Here is a 22,930-nt window from a genome sequence, read left to right as displayed (position 1 = left end):
TCTTGAAAGTTATGCATTCACCAACCTAGCTTTTTTAAGTTTCTAAGTTGAACTTGGATATTATTTTATACTACTTATAAAACTAATCCTTTTAGTAGAAACCTGAATAAAATCTTTTACTTTATTGTGTTGATTTAGTGCATAAATTAACAGATTAAGTCATACTTAGTAGAGAGACCCCCACACCATGTGAATTTAAGACAATGCCACTGGAGGTCAAAGAGGGACGCGATGGTGTCTCCACAGGAGAACACTTAACACTGTTTATGCTCTTAGCTAATCACATTTCCAAGCAAACACTTTAAGTGTCTGAGAGAGCTTACTTTGTGTGTGCACGTGTGTGTGTTTAATTTTTATTAATAAGAGTTCTGAGTACAAACATATTTAACTTGACATTAGGAAAAAAAAATGCTTAAAAAAAAAGATTCACCCTCCAAGGTGTGTTCATAAAGAAAAATCAATTCTATATATTTCAGTATCTAATTTTGATGCTTAACACCATAATGCTTCTAAGGTTATCACTCATTCTGGTTTAATTTTAATAATTCTGTCTTGTTACATCTAGTTAGAGAGACTAGGAAACATCAGGTAGAAAAAAAGCAAAAAAGACTAATTAAAATGACCGGAATATAAAACTTAACTAAACTTAAAAAAAAAAAAAACAACTTTAAAATAAAACCAGCTAAAATGAGAATAGTTTTGGCAAAAAAAAACTACCAGCTATGAACAAAATAACATTCCATAGCAATATTTACTCAAGAATTGCATTACAAATAATACTGTTTCACATAGATTAAGAATTGGGGCGCCTGGGTGGCTCAGTCAGTTAGCATCCAACTCCTGGTTTGACTCAGGTCACAATCTCAAGATTGGGTCATGAGATTGGTTGGGCTTTGCATTCAGTGGGGAGTCTGCTTGTCCCTCTCCCTCCCCTTTTCCCCCCAGCTGCTCTCTCTCTCTTTCTCTCTCTCTCAAATAAATAAGTTTTAAAAATCTTTTAAAAAAAGAATGACTTGCAACATATTAATGTTTATTTGTATCAGATATAAAAATCTCTGCCTTAAAAAAACTTTTAAATATAATTTAGCATTTTGGGGGAGATTCTGTTCTTTAGAAGATATAAGGTAGCATCTCTTTTGATTAGAGACCTAGCCAGGTAAGTCTTGTCAAATAGATATCAGCAAAATCTTTGCAAGATCACTTAAGTTCTTCACAAATCTGATCAATCAACTGCCAAAAGCAGGGTGTGTGCGTGCGTGTGTGTGTGTGTGTGTGTGCATGTGTGTGTGTTTTGTTTTGTTTTGGGGTTTGTTTTTTGTTTTTTGAGCCGTCTACCCATTTTCCAAGAGAACATTCCAAGAGTGGAATCTCATTTTGCCCGGCTTGGGCCAGAACCTGCATACTTATTAAGAGAAGCCAGTTAGGGAACAGAAATATCTTCATCAAAGATGAGTTTTGGCTAAGATAAGGAAGATGGAATTTTTTTCTATACAGATCCTGCTTTCCTGATTTTATCTTGCTGTGTGGCTTCAGACATCAAAAAATCCGTAGAGAAATTATTCACACACACATATGCATGCACACAGCAAAAAACCCACAACCAAACAAAACAACCTACTTTGTAAGTTGGTGGTATAACTTAAGAGGTCAGAATTAGCCCTTGCTGCTGCATTCCTTAATTTCCATCAGCACATGAAACTTAAAAGTAAGTCCCAGGTAAGAAGACCTTGTTCCATCTAAGCACTGAATGAAGAGAGACGATAGCCGCCATCCTTGTGGAAAGACCCACAGAGCCCCTTCATGAGACCAGAAAATGAGACAGTGTTCTACCATGAAAACTTCCTTGTCCATTGGCTCCCATATTTCCCTATCACTGCTGTTTCTTTTTTTTTTTTTTTAAAGATTTTATTTATTTATTTATTTATTTGACAGACAGATCACAAGCAGGCAGAGAGGCAGGCAGAGAGAGAAGGGAGGAAGCAGGCTCCCTGCTGAGCAGAGAGCCCGATGCGGGGCTCGATCCCAGGATCATGACCCGAGCCGAAGGCAGCGGCTTTAACCCACTGCTGTTTCTTAACAGGCAACTGTTACTTTGTGTAAAGAGCTTGAGATGGGTGTGATGGAAAATAAATTGCCACATGGGAAAGGTGGCCAGATATCTCCCCAACTTCAGGGCAGGGAGAATCTTCCCCCGGACTCTGGGAGTTGTCTGGCCCATGCTAAGTGCCTATCACGTTCCGTCAGAGCAGACCTTCCTTCAGTTCAAGAAGGACAAGGTGGCCACTGTTGTCCACACTGAGGTCTCACGGAGGGCAGGAGAACACTGTGGTAGCCCAAATGCTAATGGTTACCTCGCTCACCAGGCAATACCAGGAACTAATCACAGTCTTCGGGGATCCCATCTGATCTATGGAAAAGAAGCAACACTTTTTATGATAATGTTACATGTATGCAGCGTCAATACCCCAAACAGTTCTGAAGCCCCGGAACAGAGGTCAAGATAGTCTCCACTGGAAACCTTTAACGAGCTGGCCCGGAAGACAGAGGCAAACACAAAGGATTGCAGAACAGCAGAATCCCCAAGCAAGGATGGCGGGGGCTCAGGAAGCATAAGCAGGACCCTGGGTCTTCCCGGGGTTATGCTTTCTGAGAGGGACCATGATCAATTCAAGGTTCTCACCAGCAACGTGGGGCTTCATGAGTTCCCACATGAAGTGTGAGCAGCAGCATTAATGCCAGGGCCCTGCAGACAAAGACGCTGGGCTGTATACTCCAGGCCTTTCCCATGTTCATTTACCTGGGTTCAGAGCCACTTAGAGATACACAGGGAAGGCAAAGGCAACATGGATATTGTGGATGCTCATTTTGTGTTCTCGTGGCAGGGTGCACTGGCAGGGAGGGGGTTAAGGAAAAGGACAGAGGCCTTGGTGCTTTGGGTAAAATGGACTCGCTCCAAGGTAGATGACTGGCTTCTGACCCCGCGCCATCCAGTAGGGAGGCCACAGCCACATGTGGCCACTGAGCACTTGAACGGCAGCTAACCTGACCTAAGATGCACTGACAAGCATCTACACCAGACCCTGAACACTTAGTGTGAAAAGAAGACTGTAGAGTAGCTCATTAATATTTGTATATTGATTGCATATACAAATGACAAAATATTGCATGTATCTGGATTAAGTACAACAGATTATTAAAGTTAATTTAAAACAATCGCCCATTTTTTTCTCAATTTTTAAATGTGGCTACTAGGAAATTTGAAATGACTTGTATGGCTTGCAGTAGATTTCTCTTAGGCAGTGCTGTTCTAAAGCAGGGGGAGGGAGAATATCCCTGTTCCAAAGTCTCGGATGGATTTTTGGCCCTCGAAGCAAGGATCTGCTTTAGCAGAGAGACGGAGCCAGCTGGCAGACAAAGGACTGGGGTGAGCTGTCAGTAAGGAGTGCCGTTGGTGTAGCTGGGACCATTCCCCAACACCTGGGACCACCAGGATCCCAGGAACTTGGGAGAGTCAGTCCTCCAGAGAGCTGATGGCATCATCTGTTGGACATTGGAAGACTGTCACTCTCTCACTGAGGCTGTGGCCAACACCTGGTCCATGTATGTCACATTTGCCTGCCTCCACAGAGCTCTGTTAGGGAAGCACCTGCTACACCTGTTATTGATAGAACCTGTTAAGGTGGAGTGAGAAGGATGTGGCAAAATCCCACGTCTGTCAACCGCACAGATACAAATTTTGCAAAATTCTAATTTCTGCTTCAGTGCTCTAATTTTATCACTGGCAGCAAGTCCTGTCAGCCGCCTTCTTGAAGTTGCGGGCTCCACTTCCTCCATGTTAGAGAAAATGTCTATGAGATACTTAAGCCTGGATAACCATGGTTTGTCTTTCTTTGGAGCAAAAACAATGTTCCGTGAGGGGTTTAGCTCCCAACTCAAAACGAGGACCCCGTGCTCTCTCTAAAGACAGCAGGGTACCGGGGTGTGCAGCAGGAGTACCTTACGTATACTTCTGTTTCCTCACACAGAATACTAGAAAGATGGTTCCTCAGAGGTTGAGATCTGATAAAATCACAATTTTGTAATGCTTCACTGAGATTCTTCTGATGTGTAACTGGGCTTTCTATCTTCCTCGAGTTCATGGCAGCATAGAACACAATGAACACTGTGTGACTCGTGCCAAATCACAGAGTCTTCTCCATCATCACTTCTGTACCCTGAGTACAAATGCCAACACAGTGAAACGGCAAATAACATCTTCTGCTTCCACCTCATGGGAACCCTGAGCAGACCTTGAGGATTCCAGGATTCTGGGGGGTTCACGGGCCATACGTGCAGATCTGCCCATGTAAGCCAGTGAGGATCCGTCTCTCTGGGGCCACTTCCCTGGTCAGTGTGACCTGAGAGGGACGGAGGGACCAGCTCCCCTGAAGAAATCTTGTTTTCATTTGGGTTGGTTGATTTGGGTTTATAAAGATGAGAAAAGTGGATGGGTACTGTGTGGCCAGACTAATGTAATCTCATTTATCTCACTTGGCCCGAAGGAATCCTTTGAGGGTGGGGACTGACATCATCCTGATTTTCTGATGAGAATGCTCCTGGCTTTTAATTCTTCACCCAAAATTAGATACCCAGAAGGTAATGGAGCTTGGTCTCCATTCCAACTCTTACTTAGATCAGGATCCCCAAAGGCAACACATGAACATCACCTGTGTCATTAAATATATTTTAATAAATGGGGTAATTTACAATTTAAAAAAAGCCATCGGTGGACCCTTACATTCAATGAAATCTAGAACAGAAGCCTAGTCTATAAAATAAACGGTCGGTTGAGCGGCTGACTCTTGATTTCCGCTCAGGTCATGATCTCAGGGTCCTGGGATGGAGCCCTGAGTGTGGGGTTTCATGCCCAACACGGAGTCTGCTCTCCCTGATTCTCCCTCTCCCTCTGCACCCCTCCCCCTGAGCTCTCTCTTTCTCTCTCAAATAATAAATCTTAAAAGCAAACAAATCAAAGTGAAGTGACTAGTTCAAAGTGGGAGGAGACCTGTGGGGGTGGGCAGCCCTGATGCCCCTTGGAGAAATAACTGGGGTTCCCAGCACCCTAGGCTTAGTGTAGGCATCCCAAAACTTCCGGTTTGATCCCTGCTCCTGTAGCACACCCCTTAAAGATCTGCCGCATTTCGTCTGCTCTGCGCAGGTTGAAGTTGTTTTCCAGAAAGCCCTGTGGGGATGTGGCTTGCTTTGTTTCCTGGCGTGTAAACCTGCACTTCTTGTTTTATAAAAGGATTCACAACAGGGATTCCTTTTCTCCCTTGCCATACACTTTAGAAGTGGTCGGCATTGTACAGCCAGAGCATGGCAGAAGTTCACTGGTGGGGTCAGTTATAGTGTGGAGTGTGGGAAGGACCACAGGGCAGAGAAAGGAAGACCCACCTGGGCTTGGTCTCACACATCACAGATTTTAGACAAGTTACTCTCTCTGGCCAGTCCCCAGTTGCAGCATGACTGGATTGGTGGGTCAGAATAAGAGGCGAATTTTCACCTATGTAAGAATTTGAAATTGCCCCAAACGAACATGTAGGGGAAAAATCCCATTTTGCGTATTAGTTCAGGTTTTCATGCGCTGTCTGGGGATGGGAAGGGAAGGATGTTTCATGTGAAGAACTCTGGATTAAGTCAATTGTAATATTCCTTTTATTTGTAAAATATTATGTAAATATGGAAGGATTAAAGAATAAGTTGCATTTGTGGTTCCGAAAATTAACAGTGAGCAGTTTGTGTCATGTGTTATCAGGGATTATTAATGACATGTATGTTGGCAAATATTAAGGTGTCCTGTGAGAAATTGAAAACTTAAAAATGGCAACCCTCTAATTCTGCCACTGACAAAATAGTGAGTCAAAAATACTTGTCTTCCATTCTTTTCTTCTGGTTAGAGCCTCATTAGCTCAGTTATTTACCCACATTAAGAAATAGGAATAAAATTGGGGTGGCTAGGTGGCTCAGTTGGTTGAGCATCTGACTCTTGGTTTTGGCTCAGATCATGATCTCAGGGTCCTGGGATGGAGCTCCCCATCACATTGGGCTCCCCACTCAGCAGGGAGTCTGCTAGGAGAGTCTCTCCCCCTCTCTCCCTCTGTCCCTCCTCCTGCTTATGCATTCTCTCTCTCTAAAATAAATAGGAATGAAATTATAAGACTACTACATAGAGAGAGGTACAATACTTTGTGAGTATATGTAGACTTTATTTCCTAAATATGCATTTTTTGTTTTTACTGGAAAAGTAATCTTGCTCTTCTTTTGTGACTTTTTCCCACAGATATTTTAAGAAAAATTCTTCAAAAGAAGTTTGACTTCTCAACTGAGTATGAGAAGGTAATTTTTATTGTTATATTTGTTAGGAAAATAAGTATGTACAAAATTTTGGCTGACTTGGCAGTAAATCTTTTTTTTTTTTTTTTGGAAGTAAATCTTTTAAACAATCAGTTAACCTGTGAAATTTGTAGATTTTTTTTTTACTAAGAAATTTTATGAAATATTAAAGCACTTTATAAATCCCATTTGAACTGCAGCAGAAACTCCAAAAGTAGGATTTGAAGAAACATTCACCTTTCAAGGTGTATGTTATTTAAAAACCCAAATTTCCTTAAGGGAAGTATTATGGTACTTTTTTAGCTAAGGGAGAGGAACTCCCTAACTAAGTAGAATTGTTTGAGCATTTCTAGAAACAGGGATGTGTACTTTGTTTTAAAAATACAGTTTGTTGAAAAGCCGCTTCACATTTGAGCAGGTTCATTGAGAACTCTGTGTGTGCACTTGCCCCGGCTAGACATAAGGAAAACAGCCCTTGGTCTCAGGAGATGAAGAGCCAGATGGCAGAGACAGTACCTCATTGTTAAAGGAAGATGAAGGAGAAGAAGGAAATAAGTAGATTTATATGGAATATGCAGAGGAACGTAGATGAAAGTAATTAAATCTGACTGGAAGCTCTTCCAAAGGAGGTGGTCGGGGGGCTTGTGGTAAAAAGGATACTAAGCAGGGTTGCAGCAGATGGAGAGGGACCTTTGCTGGCATCCCAGGCTTTGGGGGCCAGGTGAGCCACCAGGACAAGGCGTGAAAGAGTGGAGAGGAAGGAGAGGTGAGCGGGACCCTGAATGCTCACAAGTGGACCGTATTAAGGACCTTGTGTGTCTCTACTTAATACCGAGGTGCTGCTCTGCCCATTCACTCCGTTTGCATCTGCAATCAACTACCTAAACAGAAGAGTGTATTCTTTTGATTTTAGTTTACTGTGAGTGTGGGGTTGCCGGTGAAATAGACAAATGTTTGTTGCATTGAATGTTAGGGTAATTAAAAAAAAAAGAAAAGAAAATAGTTGAATCCATTTGTCAGGCTCTTCATCCTGTTGCTCTCTCCTTCCTTCCCTAACACGAAGGTGGTTATCAAGAGAACAATAAAAGCAGACATATGGTGGACGTTCTTGAAGGGCCAGCCACAGCAGACGCGGATGACAATGTTCCCGGTGGGTGGGGAGGGCGGCGTATGGGGAGGGCGGTGAACTCCTGCCCGGTGAATGAACCGCAGGTACTGTGTTTACCATGCCTCCTATTCTCAATCTGCAATAAAACGATACTCAAGAGAAAGCAAACACAGAAGCCAAAGAGGAAAACCTTATCTAAAAACCATTCACATGTATAAAAGCTGATGAGCCAGTTTCTCCGTAGTGCTCCCGGCCTTCCCCAGGACCGTGGAAAACATTTTCATTATTAAATGCCACGGGCCTCATGTGGGTCCCAAGCAGGATTGCCTGGTTCTGCCCACATTCCTGGGCAGAACAAAGTGATTGTGGACAGCTCTCGTGCCAGCAGCAGCCTGGCCTGAGTGCCAACTGGTTCTGCCAAGGCATGGGCGGGGGTAGCGTGCTTCACCTGTTCCAGGCCTTGGAGGATGGGGTCCTGAGACCCTGAGGTGGCTGAGAAGCCCAGCAAGTAGGAGCCAGTGTTGCGCTGCCGCTCTCCATGGCAGGATTCTTAGCTGGGCAGGTCCTTTATGGCGGGCTTGGTATTCGATTGGATGTCCTATAAAACTGGTATCTCCCTAGTGGCTGATTTCCTCTCCACCTCAGGTGGCTTTGTCGATGAACAAAAACCAATGGCATGGGAGTGAAGTGGAGAGAGGAGAGAGGAGACAGAACTGAGCCCTCATGAATGACCTAAATCCGGGTCATGTTTTCCATGGTTGTCCGAGGAAGAGGGATCCAGTGAGGTGAAGACCCCAGGGAAGCCAGGCACCTTGTGGGGGGAGCTCTCTGAGTGGTTTTAGTCTGATGTATGCTGGGCGTGTAGGGTTAGAGTCCTCCCAAGCAGAGCAGGAGTCAAGGACAAGTCAATTGTTTGGGAGGTGCAGGGAACACTGGCTGGGAATTGGAGAGTAATACAAGGGAGGGAGGGAGGGCAGCCTATAAAGGGTGTGGCCTGACGCCACCTGCCACAAGGGGTGACTGAAGCGTCATCCTATAGAATTGCTGGGGAAACGGTGCAAACCACCAGTGTCCGAATTAGTCCACTGGAAGAATGAGGGAGCTGAGGCGTCCAGATGCTGAGACTGAAGGGTCACAGCTTACGGGCTGTTTGAGGATGGAGGAGAGGGTTCGTCCGTAAGCACTTCTGACCTGCCCTGGTTCCTTAAAAGGCCTTCAGGCGCAGAGTTAAAGACGGCAGTAGCTAGAAGTTTGAGGAGGCCCAGGGGGATGACTGAGGCCTGAGGGAGGTGGGGGGCACCAACAGCATCTTCTGCACTGACCGGTGCCCATGGGCTCTCTGATTCACGCAGTCACACAGGTAAGGTCTGGCCAGGTGAGGGGCCCTGAGGAGTCTTCTCAGCTTTCTTAGTGCTGAGTGAGCGTTTCCTCCTCTGGTGAGCCCTCAGATGACCGTGGAGCCGCCACGGCAGTGACCTTCGGGCTGGGTGCTCTTCTAGCGAACTCTCTTCGTGAGGAGCTCCGGAAGCGTTCAGCAGACCTTTTGTTTCAAGGGCTGGGCCTGACTTTGGAAGGGAACTAGGGCTTTCATGGAACTGCCTCCTTTTTACACTTCAACTGAAAGCTTACGGTAGAGCTTTAAGATCCTCGGCCCCTCTCCTCCTTCCCATTTTTTTAAAAAATACTACTCTCTTTTGTTTCATGTATTCGTTTTATCTCTGTTGACAGAGTGTTGACTCGGAACGAGGCATGGTAGGGGGACAAACATGTGAAAGTACGGCCTTCACTCCTCCAACTCACAGTTGATACGGGATAAGAAATAAACACGGATGTTATGGGTTGATTGTGCCCCCCGATTCGTAAGCTGAGATCCTAATCCCCAGCGCCTCAGAGTGGGATTGTATTTAGAGATAACGTTGTTAGATGGGTAATTAACATAAAATGGGGCCGTTCGTGGGTCCTAATCCAGCGTGACTGGTATCCTTGTGAAAAGAGGAGACTAGGACATACATACATATACACACAGAAAAGACCACGTAAAGACACAGGGAGAAGATAGCCATTTGCAAGCCAAGGAGAGAGGCCTCAGAAGACACCAACCCTGCCCACACCTTGATCACAGACTCCCAGCCCCCAGACCTGTGAGGAAGTACCTTTCTGTTGTTCAAGCCCTCTGGCCTGTGGCACTATGTCATGGCGGCCCCAGCAGACCAATGCCATCTACAGCTGGACTCTGAGATGGAGGGGGATTTGCATCACGTGAGAAGTTCTGATAAAGGACCGTGAACGTTCAGGGGAGGGGAATTGTTGGTGCACCTGGGAAATCAGGAAAAGACTCCACAGGAGAGTTAGCATTTGAACGGAGACGTCAAGGCAGGTGGAGCAGATGAGAAATACAGCCTTACTTCCGGTTATGAGCACTTGGCTCGAAGCACAAAGCTGCTTCGTTGCTTCTGAAGTGTAGACTAGGTCATCGCCCTCTGTAATACTCATTCTTGTCCACCTGGGCCGACACTGGTTTAGAAGCCTAACATTGTTTCTAATCCTCACGATGACACCTATCCAAGGCAGAAGTGTCTGTGCGTGGCGCATGCAAGAAAATCCTGCACTCAGGCTGGGGGACTTGCCCAAGGTCACCCAGGGACTAAATGCTGAAACTGGGATTTGTACCCAGACGAGTCTAACTCCAAACCGACAAGCACACCACCAACAAAAAGGAGGCTCAACCCGGCCACTGGACTGTAGTCCTAAAGTGACTAGTCTGGAAGACACAGCTCATGTGAGTATTCTGGGCTGTATGGAGAGACTGACAGCCTCCAAGCTGTGCCTGCTACCTATTAAGCCACAGACTATGCTAGTGGGTAATCATCCCTGGGAAGAAGAAATGGGCAGAAATGGAAATCTGGGAGGGGAATAGAATTTGGAATTATGGAGCCAAGAGGGAAGTTGAGAATCAGGCAGATGGAGCTATGGAAATCCAAGCAACGACTCTAATAACCCCAGGTTCCTAGCATCTCTGTAGCACGTGCTCAGAGGTGGGTGCCCTTGTTCATGACTTACAAGTATTACTCAGTTTGGTCTTCCCAAGAATAGTCTGTCCTCACTGCAGGGGTCTAGGTAGAGATTACATGGGCAACTCGCTCCTGAGTGCGTTCCCTCGGGGATCAGCATGTGGGTAAGCCCCTTCCCAGAGTCTCTGGCTGACTGAAAACCAAGGGAAACAGCATACCATCACCCTCCTCCCAGCTCACATGGGCTTTCTGAAGAGAGAGCCTCTCAGCTGAGCTTGTCAAGCAATGGCTCCTCAACTATAGGAAAGGACATAGTTCCCATCTTCAAAGAATGCATTGTTTGGGGCAATTTAGGTAGATGATTACATTGGTTCCCCCCAACAAGCCCTAAGTGCCACCTACCCTCTAGAAACCTTTCCAGGGGACAGCTCTCCCAGTACCTTCCCCACATCCCATTCCCTCCCCCCCCCCCCCACCACCACCTCTGACTTTTCATTCTGTGCATCCCTGTCCATAGGAGTGGCCAGCTTCTTTGCGATGACCTCCTGGGTTCGATTCCTTGTGGTCATGGCCCCTCTCCATTCCAGCCTCTTGGTCGGCTGCCCTTCCTCATTCATCTCATTCCTCAGTTATTACCTTTCCCTTTCTGGAAGCTTCCTCTGGGGGCAGGTGCTGGGCCTGGGCCCCATCCCTGCTGACTACCATGACCTCACTAGTGTTAACAGTCATTGGATATCAATTTGGCACTTAGGAAATGGCAGGTCTATCATTCCAGTGGGTGTGTGGTAACCCACACTACCACTCTACGTGTCTGGGAAAGCTAAGTGAATGAGTTCCTTGTTTCCCGCCCCCCAGGCAACATGGTCAGAACACACTCTCCTTTCCAAGTAAAGGACTACTTTCTGGAGATCTCAGTAGCATTTAAGAGAGCAGGCAGTGAGAGATAGTCCATGACTTAGGTCACGGTCTGAGGCTTGTTGGAGGTGAGAGATGAGAATAGTGTTAACATGCATTATTTCTACTTCTTCTGATGATGATGGTGATAATGATGACTGATTGAGCGTTACTCTGGGAAACCTGGTCCTAAGCACTTCAATATATTACCTCATTTAACATAAATTACACAGTATATGTAAAGCGCTTAGAACAGAATAATGCACAAAACGTGTTACTGCTCATTGTTTTCTCTTGTTCTCTTTGCAAAACTGCATAAAATAATATCTCTGCTTACCTCTGTTCTGTCGGTAAGGTAACGAACGCTCAGAGTAGCATTGGCAGCAAGGTCTAGGCCCGTCCCCCAGAGATTCTGATGTAGTTGGTTAGGGCTGGCTGGTTATTGATATTTTTGAAAAGGCCCCCGGTGAGGATATGGGCAATTAACTGGTGTAGGGAGTCACAGACATAATGTGGCACAGAGGGATTCAGACTGCTGCATTGCATGAAAATAACTTTATACCTGAGTGACAGCCAGCATGGATGGGGAAGAGGTAACGATGAACCCAGCTCCACTGTGGGGTTTGCTGGTAGCCCATCAGATATATCGGACCAGACCTACCCCTCAGTGGGAAAATTAAATGCAAAAGAATCAGCTGATTGTTGTAGCTTACAGGTGGTTCTGCCCAGGGGCCTCAGCTCAGCACAGTCAACTTCAGAGGCGAGAGCAGGTTTCTGAAACCCACCTGATTGTAGCCATGACATGGGGATTGCTTTCAAGACCGATGGCTGGGTTTACCCAAATCTCCTGATACCCACTCTAGGGGAGGAGCTGGAAGCCAGTGTTTTGAACATGTGCTGTGAGGTGCTTATGGTAGTAGGTTTGGGAGGCAACAAGCCTGTGGGGGCCATGCCCAGGGTCATTCAGGATGCCCCATGTGACCCTGGGAGCATGTGCCTCCGAGCTGCCCACCCCAACATGTTGGATGCCTCATTAAAAAGTTACTAATATCACAGTCATCGTTCTTTCACAGTTGTGAAAATCTGCCATCCAAAGCTATAGTTTCTAAACTAGATTTCCCAGAGCACACAGTTTCCAAAAAAGTGACATAGAGCCACCCAATTTTATTTTGCCACACAAGGATATTTAAAACGCCATAGCAACGATATTAACTTTGTCCCCTTTCATATGCTATCACCTCCCTCTCCCCACCAAAAGGATACACTGAGCAAATCCCATTTCATGGGAAACTCACTATATCTTCATTGTCGTATTTCACTGTGGGGCAGTCCAACCCTATCTCTGGGATTTAGAGAACCATTTAGAGAACCATTTAGAGAACACCATTTAGAGAACACCCTCACTCCGTTCGTCAGGTTACCTGATTCCAGTGGGGCACCGTTTGCATGCCAAGTCCCTGGGCGGGCACTTGAGAGACAATGGTGAGAGTGATATCATGGATCTTGCTCTCTCCGGGCGAACAGTATGGCTTGGGCAGTGCTTCCATGGGAGAGTCCTTCCACATGGGGCATGTGCTGGCAAAGGGCAAATGTGGGCTCCGAGGCAGCAGGAAGCAGGGAAGAAAGCAAACCCAGACTTGGTTCTCAAGACAGATTTCCAGGAGGACACCACATCCAGGCAGACTTGAGTTTCATGAGCAGAGAGGTGACGGGAATAACATTCTGGGTGAGGAGGCAGCACCGGGGAGCTGGAGGGAGGAATGGGGAGCGCGAGGCTTCTTCCTAGGAACAGAATGGTTATGAAGAACAGGATATGAAGCCGGAATTAAGTTACAGGATCACATTAAGAGGTTTGAATGAAACATGGTAGGAATCCTTGGAATGCTGTTGAGCAAGAGAATGGCGCCATCAAATTCTCAGTTCAGAAAGGACACTTTGGAAATCATTGTTTTAGCTGGGGTTCTAAGCAGCTGCTGACCCCCTATTGTGCAAAGACCATGCAGTTAATGTGTTAAGCACGTGTAACTTTCCCTCCAATTCCCCACCTCCACTGTCCACAACAGATTAGCATATTGTTAAGAACCTTTCAAGAAATCCAAATATAAATTTCAGATTTAAATTCCAGACCTAAGTCAACCTCAAGGCTGTTTCTCTAATAAACACTCAAGTCTTATGTTCCTGTCTTTTGTGGATCCTCCTCTCACTTCATTTTCTCTGTATGGAGTATTAATGTTCCCCGTTGTGGTTAATCACTCATGTAACTTTTTCTGTTTTCTTGATGCATGCTGCCTCTGCCTTACTCTCCTCAACTCCTCAACTGCTTTGACTTCCACAGCCAGAAAATGTAGTCTTGACTCTGAAGGTAAAGTTCTTGTTTGTTGTTTCTCGTTGCTCTGTCTGAAGCCAGCGGGTAATGAGATGTTTCCTCCAGAACTCTCTGTTCTTCACTGTCTCTCCACTGTGATGGTTTTTAAAGTGGCTTGCTTCATTTTTTGTTAATGCAATCATTGTTAATCTAATCTTTCAGTTCGGGTACTTCACCAAAGAATAGCGACCCATCTCGGTACATTTCAACCTTGAGCTTCTACTCCACACAATCCACAGAGCGTTCTGGAGATCCTTGTGTATAGGGAAGTCACTTAGGTCCTTGCCAGACCTTAGCCAGACTTCAGCCCAGAAGGGAACTCTTGAAATGACGTATCTTGTTCCTGATACTTTTGGACACAATATTGAGTCAGTAGCATTGCAAAGGTAGTATATAAAGTTTGAAATTTGTACTTGAGCTAAACATAGTGCATTTAGAACATTTCAAAACACCTTCTCTCCTGGGTTTGGGTTCAGTGTCTTCTGGGATTTAGAAAGGATTTTAAATCCCTTTGAAAAATAGTAAATGATTTGGAACATTTGCTGGGAAATAATAGGGAAATTGAGAAGAGTTTGGAGTGTCTGAGGCGAGTTTCCCAATTGGCCAATGATGTGCATTCCCAAAGGCCATTACAGGACTCTCTGTGGCCGTGGAGTGCGGCTTAGTTTAAGCAGAATGAATGCAGCAAAATTCAGCCACTTTTTTAAAAAAGTATTTTATCCTTAATATCAAAGGATATTCAATTAATAATCAAGTTCCATATGTACCTCAGTACTCTGAGGCATTTGCCCACAGAGTTAACTAATATTGATTGACTATTCACTGTGTGCCGTCACTTGGCTGTTGTTTTCACTTTGAATCATTTAATTATCTGACCCTCACAATACTGTTCATGATGTTAATGCTAATTCTGGACTAGGGAACTAGAAGCGCTCTGCTGAAATTTAAAGCAGGTCTTCTGACTCCCAGTTCAGTGCTAAGACCTCATGTTCGCTCCTAGGAGCAACACTCATGTTTTGTTCACTTTGTTCAGCGTGGCTTCGGAATCCATTGCTAGCTAGCTGGTCCATTAGTCACAAACAGCCAATCTGTAATTGTCATTCGTTAAAAATGTCTTGCTTTGTGGACTTTAAGTAACTGTATACACACATTGGAATAAACTCAAGTTTTGTGTCGTCCGGTTGCATTAATTTTTTTTTCATCCCAGAATACAGCCCCAGCAGTGATTATGAAAATACATTTAGGTCACATTATTCTATCTCAAAGTTGCGCTAGTTCCTAGGAACATAGGAATATCCGAGATACGGGCTACTGAGGCCAGCTGCACCTGCATGGCAGGAGAGGTACCACTTTACGAAGGCCACATACTTCACTTGGCCCATTGTCACTGATCATACGTTATCTGTAATGTACCCAATGACCTTATAAGGTATGTATGATTATTCCCAGCATGTGGATAGGGAAACAAAGTGAGTGGCCTGTGATTAACTTGTCTGACACATAAAGTCTGAGCCTTTTTTCTGAATTTAGATATATTCCAGATTCTTTTGTAACTATGAATTCATCATGAATTGATCTGATCCAAACTGCTTTGAATCCTTAATAACTTCTACTGGTCCTGTCTTTCTGGTGGAAAAAAACGTCCTGATATGTAGATTATTAGTAATGCAAGTATTTTTGCTAAAATGCCTTACACCATTTAGAACCAAACAAAATACATTTGGGGTTTAAATTCAGCCATTTGCAATTTAACCCTGCATTTGGACATTTTACTGTGAGTTGGAAGAAGATAGTAACTACTTGATTCCATATTCTGATAACTCAAATCTGTTTTCCTCTGTTTCCAGAAAGGGAAAGTCCCTTCCAGAAAGGGACTATAGGGTGGTTCAATCAGTTAAACATCCAACTCTTGATTTCAGCTCAGGTTATGATCTCAGGGTCGTGAGATCGAGCCCTGCAGCAGGCTCCATACGCTAGGCGTGGAGCCTGCTTAAGACTCTCTCCCTCCCCCCATGCCCGTCCCTCTTAAAAAAAGAAAAAGAAAGAAAGGAGGATCAAGATGGAAATACGCACATGCACACACGAAGATTCAACTCATGGTATCAAATAGGTTAAACAAATGTAACCTGCACACGATGGAATGTTCTACGTGTTATTTTGTGTCATGGTATATGCTGTTTCTTTTGTTTGATCTACAGATTATCTACTATGAAATCGGGATTATTATTTGTGCTGTCCTGGGACTGCTCTTTGTCTTTCTGATGCCTCTGGTGGGGTTTTGCTTTGGTCTGTGCCGTTGCTGTAACAAGTGTGGTGGAGAAATGCATCAGCGGCAGAAGAAAAACGGGACCTTCCTGAGAAAATACTTTACAGTCTCCCTCCTGGTGATTTGTATATTCATAAGGCAAGTAGCATCTTGGAGGACAGCGGATTTATGTTTTGGGTGGGTGAGGAATATCCCATGTCTCAACTGGTAAGCCCACGAGTTTAAAGCAAAGCAACAAGGACAACAACAACACACCCATGAAACAGAAGAGAACAAAAATGCCTGTGCAGGATGGTTCGAAACAGTGTCACCATAACCCGAAGTTAGTGTTACAGTCAGGCTGCCTTCATTTACATGCTAAGCCAACCCTTTGGTATTTTTTCCTCCTGAAAACAAGCTGATGAATCTTGGCCTGCAAGAAGTATTTCCCTCCCAGAGCAGCAGCTCCTGCCTGAAATAGCTATTGGGAGACAGGCGGCCTGCAGAAGGCAGAGCATTTCCTAGTTGGTTTGTATATTCAAAGGGATCTTGAAGGATAGGTACAGTCCCCGAACTGGGGAATGTGTGAATGTTGCAGAATAGAATTAACTTTCTAATAATAAAACCCAGTTTTCTTGAATTTGCAGTTAAGCTGCTGCCCTCTCCCGAAGCATAGAACACGCTTCATGATTTAGAATGTTTCTTCTGCAGGTCCTTCTGTGGCCAGAAGTTTTCCAATTGGCTGACAGATCAGAAGTACAGTGCTTTTAAGACATGAGCCTTCTGGGGGCACCCATGTGGCACAGTCAGTTAAGCGTCCGACTCTAGGTTTTGTTTTGTTTTGTTTTTATTTTACTATTTATTGCATTATAACATACAACTTTTTTTAAAAATTTCTTTTCAGTGTAACAGTATTCATTGTTTTTGCACCACACCCAGTGCTCCATGCAATACGTGCCCTCCTTAATACCCACCACCTGGTTCCCCCAACCTCCCACCCCCCGCCCCTTCAAAACCCTCAGGTTGTTTCTCAGAGTCCACAGTCTCTCATGGTTCACCTCCCCTTCCAATTTCCCTCAACTCCCTTCTCCTCTCCATCTCCCCATGTCCTGCTCAGGTCATGATCTCAGGGTCGGTGGTGAGACGGAGCCCTGCATCAGGCTCCACACCCAGGACAGTGCCTGCTTAGGACCCTCTCTCCCTCTCCCCCTCCACCTCACTCTCTCAATCTGAGACAAATAAATAAATTAAAAAAAAAAAAAAGGAGAGGAGAGGGGAAGGGAAGGAAGGAAAGGAAGGGGAGGGGAGGGGTGGCGGGGGAGGAGAGGAGAGGAGAGGAGAAGAGAGGAGAGGAGAGGAGAGGAGAGGAGAGGAGAGGAGAGGAGAGGAAAAGAAAAAGACAGTAACATTTCACCAAGTGCAAATCAGGATCCTCGGCTGAGCGAGTTTCACATTCCTGGCCCCCTGGTTGTGATATTTGGTCATAGGAGATGTGCTTCCACATCTTCTCATTCATTCAGCCCATGAATGTCCTGACATTTAGCGACAGCAATAAAAGTGCCCACGATGTGAATAGTGCGAGGTCCCAAGGAGACAGAGACAGGAGGACCAGAAGTCTGCCTCCTCCTCGCTGTTTTCTCCAAGCACTGCTTTTGCTCCGTAGCTGTAAGATTTTTCGGGTTTTGCTAAATAACTGATATAAGGGAAATTAAGCAGAATTCAGAATTAAAAAGAAATTGAACAAAATTAAGCAGAACGATTTCAGCTGGCCTACCAGCTAAAGTTTCAGTTGGAAATCCAAGAAGAAAAGTTCTACAAGCATGGTCATTAGCAGGGTCCTGGTAGGATGCATGCTGTGGGGTGATCATTCATCAGAATGCGCTATACCTATTGGAAGGGATAGGAAGCACTCCAGACATGCTGATATGAAACAGTCCCCAGGAGAGATGAATTGAGAGAAGGAGCTCACAGACTGTGTATGGAACATGGCCCCTAAGACCAAAACAAAAAAGGAGAGAGACCCAGACACTTGGTTATATTTGCCTAGAGCATAAGTAGTAGACAGCAGTGGTGGGCTCTGGGAATGCAATTTGTTGGTTGTGGAGGGTAGAAAGGAAATCACTTCTCACTGCAGATAGACATTTTGTCTCTTTGAAATTATCTACCATGCTCAGATATTACCTACTGAATTCAGTGCATCAAAAATCAAACTTAACCAACCAAGAAAACTCCCCCAAAAGCAGAAGCCTGTGCATTACCACTGATTCCAAGACAATCTTTCTTTCTTTCTTTTTTTTTTTTTTTTTTTAAGACATGCTTCTTCTGGAAATAGTTAAATAATAGAACTTAACAGTCTAGGTGCAAACCGGACCCACGTGCATGGGTTGCTAATTTCATGCACCCTTGTTTGACCATCAGGGAGGGTTTTCTCTTTTCTCTTCTCTGTCTCTCCAGCTCTTTCTTTGTGGATAATTTGAATCTGTTCCTGCACATTACATTCTGAAATGCAGCTTGAGATCAGGTCAATGATAATTTCAGATGTCCCTGTCTCTCTGCTTTGTGTTTGAAAGACTTTCAGGAATGCCCAGACCCCACTCCAGCTGTGGGAGTGGTTACCTCCTCCCCAGCTACCTGAAAAGTGTCAGTTGCAGTCCAAAGACCTGTCAGACCCAGCAGAGATGTCTGCGCATTTCTTTTAAGCCTAAAACTTCCATCTTTCATTCATCCAGAGACTTGGATAGCCATGCTTCTCCCTCTCTAGAGGCACAGTCTGGACAGCAAAGATGAGGCTTAGGTGACAAAATGTCATCTGAAAATACTTGCCCTTAGGGCTTTTTGTTAATGTGATGACTTATTCAGTAAGTTAGTAGTTTTTCTTGATATAAATACATTTGCTATAATTTCAGGAAAATTCTTTGTTGCATGTACTTACATATTTACCCAAATATATGTTTACATATGTAATAATAGACTTTCCATTTTTTTTTAAATGAAGTGTATATTGTATATTGGGTTCCTATTGGGGGGGTTCCTATTTTTAAATTGGGCTTTTACTTACATTTTGTCTAACTACGTGCTGTATGTGTTATATTTCACCCTGAACTGTTTGAATTATTTACATTATGCTTAAAATGCCACTGAGGTGCCTGGGTGGCTCAGTTGGTTAACCATTTGACTTTAGCTCAGGTCATCTCAGGGTCCTGGGATTGAGCCTGGGTGGGGCTCGGTGCAGGGCTCCCTGCTTAATGCGGCATCTGCTTCTCCCTCTCCCTTTACCCCTCCTGCCGCTCATGCTCTCTCTCTCTCAAATAAATAAATAAAACCCTTTAAAAAAGTTTTTAAAGTACCAAAATATGTGAACAATAAAGCTACAAAGTCAGAAATAAACTTGGCTTTCATTTATATGTAAAATGAGTGCTACGGGGTTTTTTTTATTCTTCAGAACTCAGATCCATCAAATAAATTTAGATAAATTCTTTTTTTTTTTTTCTCCCAGGGATATTTCAGTTTAGAAACTTCTTTAAAAAAAAGACAGGCTGTGATTCTCTATAGCCTTCTCTACATTCGGTTTAGGTATGTTTCCCCAGGGCAGGCCACCTGGATGGTTCAGTTGGTTAAGCGTCGGCCTTTAGCTCAGGTCTTGATCTCAGAGTCCTGGGATCAAGCCCCACATCAGGCTCCCTACTCAGCAGGAGGCTTGCTTCTCTCTCTCCCACCGCCTGCTGCTCCTCCTGCTTGTGCTTACTTTCTCTCTCTGTCTCTCTCTGTTTGTCAAACAAATAAATAAATAAAAATCTTAAAATTATATTAAAAAATGTTTCCCCACCCAAGTAAAATTTATTAATTTAAAAACCACATCTTCAAATTTCAATGTCACCTATTTGACGCTAAGTGACCATTTAAAACAAATTTTACAATAATATATTGAATTTCTATATGAATCATAAATAGCTCTAAATAAGAGTCATATTTGACATCATTTAGTTTATCTTAAACTCACACTAGAAGTTTAAACTTCTTGGCTTGCATTTGTAAATTTAGAATAGCTATTATGATGTCTTTCTTTTGAAACTTCTCTTGGTTTGCAAGTATTTTCGACATGATGAGTTGAATTTGCAGGCTAATCAAAACTAGCCAAAAAGAGGGGCACCAGAGTGGCTCAGTCAGTCAAGCATCTGCTTTCGGCTCAGGTCATGATCTCAGGGGTCCCAGGATAGAGTCCAGCATTGGGCTCCAAGCTCAGCAGGGTGTCTGCCCTCTCCCTCTGCCCCAGCCCACTCATGCTCACTCTCTCTCAAATAAACAAACAAAATCTTAAAAAAAAAAAAAAAAACTTAACTAAAAAAACAAAAAATAACAACAACAACAAAAAAAAACTAGGCAAAAAGATTACAGTCCCCTGGGGAAAGCAAAGATTTCTATGTGATGATTAGATAGAAGAGAGAAGAAAGTATGTCCACAAAGTCATATTAGATAAAATAAGAGGGAAGGGGGACACCTGGGTGGCTTAGTCAGCTGAGCAGTTGAGCATCAGACTCTTGATTTCGGCTCAGGTCATGATCTCAAGAGGTCGAGCAGCACCCTGCATCAGGCTCTGTGCTGGGTGTGAAGTCTACGGAAGATTCTGTCTCTCTTCCCCCTGCTCCTCCCCCCTGCTCCTGCGCACTCAAGGGCCTTCTCTCTCTTGCTCTCTCTCTTAAAAACAAATAAACAAAAAAGCAAAAAGCGAGGGTAGCAGAGTTATGGACATTGGGGAGGTTATGTGCTATAGTGAGTGCTGTGAAATGTGTAAGCCTGATTATTCACAGACCTGTACCCTTGGGGAAATAATACATTATATGTTAATTTTTAAAATAATTTTAAAAAGATAAGAAGCAAAAGAATGTCAACAAAGCTAGAAGGCAGACAGAGAAAGAAAAAGATGTATAGCCTCTGTCTTCAACTGACCTCAGCAGAGACTGGATACAATTGATGCAAAATCTTTGGATAAAATTTTTTTAAAAACACTTTGATAAACCTAGAGCAGTCTACTTGCCTTTTTTCAGGCTCAATTTCATGTTGTGGCTTTATGCTTCATTACAATTAATCCTGAAGTTGGTTTTTAATTTCATCTTGAGTACTCTTACTTTCCATCCATCCTTTTTTTAATTTGAAACAAAGTAAATGTTTGTTTGTTTGTTTTTAATTGGGAAAGGCATAGGTGTTAAGGAGAAAGGTCCCCTCATATACATGGACTATATGTGGTCATGTTCCTCTCTGAGCTTTTCCAAAGGCAGCTGTGGAATGTTCGAATTCACAGACGTTGACATATGTTTATGTAAGTCTGTTTGACCATCAGCAGAAGATTGAATTTCCACTTCTTGCTGTAGACTGTTCCAGCAGATGTGTCTGACTCCAGAAAAAGCCAAGTTTCCTTTCCTTTCTGTCCTTTGTGCTTTGTCATCACTACATTTTTCAGAATTCCAGAAAGGTGATAGACAACAACAAAACAGGATCAAACAGCCATACCTTTATTTTTCCAGTGTGTTTCTAAGTTTCTGAGTACAGTAAATCAGCTTTTGCCAATTGCCATGGTGAAAATTGAATCCCAGTCTCTGTCAGGACGATGACTATTTTCAAAATTCATTTTTTGTATTAGGATTGTGATAGTCAATTCCTGGCTTTGAGACCACAAGTTTCGAGAATAGAAACTGAGCTAGCATGCCTGAAAATCATGAGACTTTCTTACTGTGAATGAGTTATTTAATATTAAGATATTTAATTATAAATATATATTTATATTTATATAAATTTATATTTACATAAATTTATATAAATTTAAGTTTATATAAATATACTTAATTATATATGTAATTATAAATAAAAGATTATTTAATATTAAGATTAAAATTATCTTTAAAAAATAAGAGATCAGTTATAGACTGAAAGCATTTATTTGGCTTTTATTGGCTAATTTCATTAAGTCAGTGGAAACTGGTAGGGAAAAAAATTGCTATAAATTTTAAAGGTTTATCCTTAGGTTTTCAAAAGCTTGAAGTATTTACTTTTAAGTACGTATGAGAGAAAATTGGTCTCTCCATAATAAAATATAGAAGATGTAAAACTAACATGCCATAAAAATTAAAATTCCTGTCTTTGGCTAAAAATTTCAAGAGATTTTGTTGTACTGCATAAAAACACATATCAAATGCCAGATTGCTAATAGTCCTTGAAATGTTATTCCCTTTTTGTGTGAAGCAAATTTCCTTCAATACTCTCTTATTCTAATAGTTGACTGATGTTGTTAAAAAAAAAAACCAAAAAACCCAAAACATTAATTCATGTGATTTTTTTTTTTTTGCTTCAAAATTGTATTGAGTAATGTAAATCAAGGTCAACAAAAGTGTAACTTCTTTATTCTCTATTTGTGTTTAAATAGGAGTTTTAAAGGGCACCTGAGTGGCTCAAGTCAGTTAAGCACCTAACTCTTGATTTCAGCTTAGGTCATGATCTCAGGGGGAAGTCAGCTTGGGATTCTTTCCCTGTCCCTCTGCCCCTCCCTCAACCTGTGCACATGCTCTCTCTCTCTCTCTCTCTCTCTCTCTCAAAGATAAATAAAATAAATCTTAAATAAACAAATGGGATTTTTAAATTAGAGATCACAAATGGAGTTTGCATAGTATTTAGTGTTTTTTTAATTAGTTGACAATATTTAAAAAGGGAAAATTTTACATAAAAATCCAGATTTCCAGGGGCGCCTGGGTGGCTCAGTGGGTTAAAGCCTCTGCCTTAGGCTCAGGTCATGATCCCAGGGTCCTGGGATAGAGCCTGCATCGGGCTCTCTGCTCAGAGGGGAGCCTGGTTCCCTTCCTGTCTCTCTGCCTGCCTCTCTGCCTGCTTGTGATCTCTGTCTGTCAAATAAATATATAAAATCTTAGGAAAAAAAAAAAGAAGAA

The 22,930-nt window shown here is 43.3% G+C and overlaps 1 protein-coding gene across 1 annotated transcript in view; it reads left to right on the top strand.

Annotated features, from left to right (window-relative positions):
* The window catches only part of PROM1 (prominin 1), a 105,317-nt gene that overhangs the window by 31,910 nt on the left and 50,477 nt on the right, over nucleotides 1-22,930 (top strand). The window contains exons 2-3 of the mRNA XM_080796819.1: nucleotides 6,320-6,375; nucleotides 15,949-16,154. Coding sequence (XP_080652945.1) covers nucleotides 6,320-6,375; nucleotides 15,949-16,154 — 262 coding nt within the window. The remainder of the gene's footprint in view (nucleotides 1-6,319; nucleotides 6,376-15,948; nucleotides 16,155-22,930) is intronic.

This window comes from Martes martes (genome assembly GCF_963455335.1).
Source record: "Martes martes genome assembly, chromosome: 2".
NCBI lineage: Eukaryota > Metazoa > Chordata > Mammalia > Carnivora > Mustelidae > Martes > Martes martes.
The sequence above is the reverse complement of the archived record's forward strand: the minus strand, read 5'-3'. Positions and strand labels throughout refer to the sequence as shown.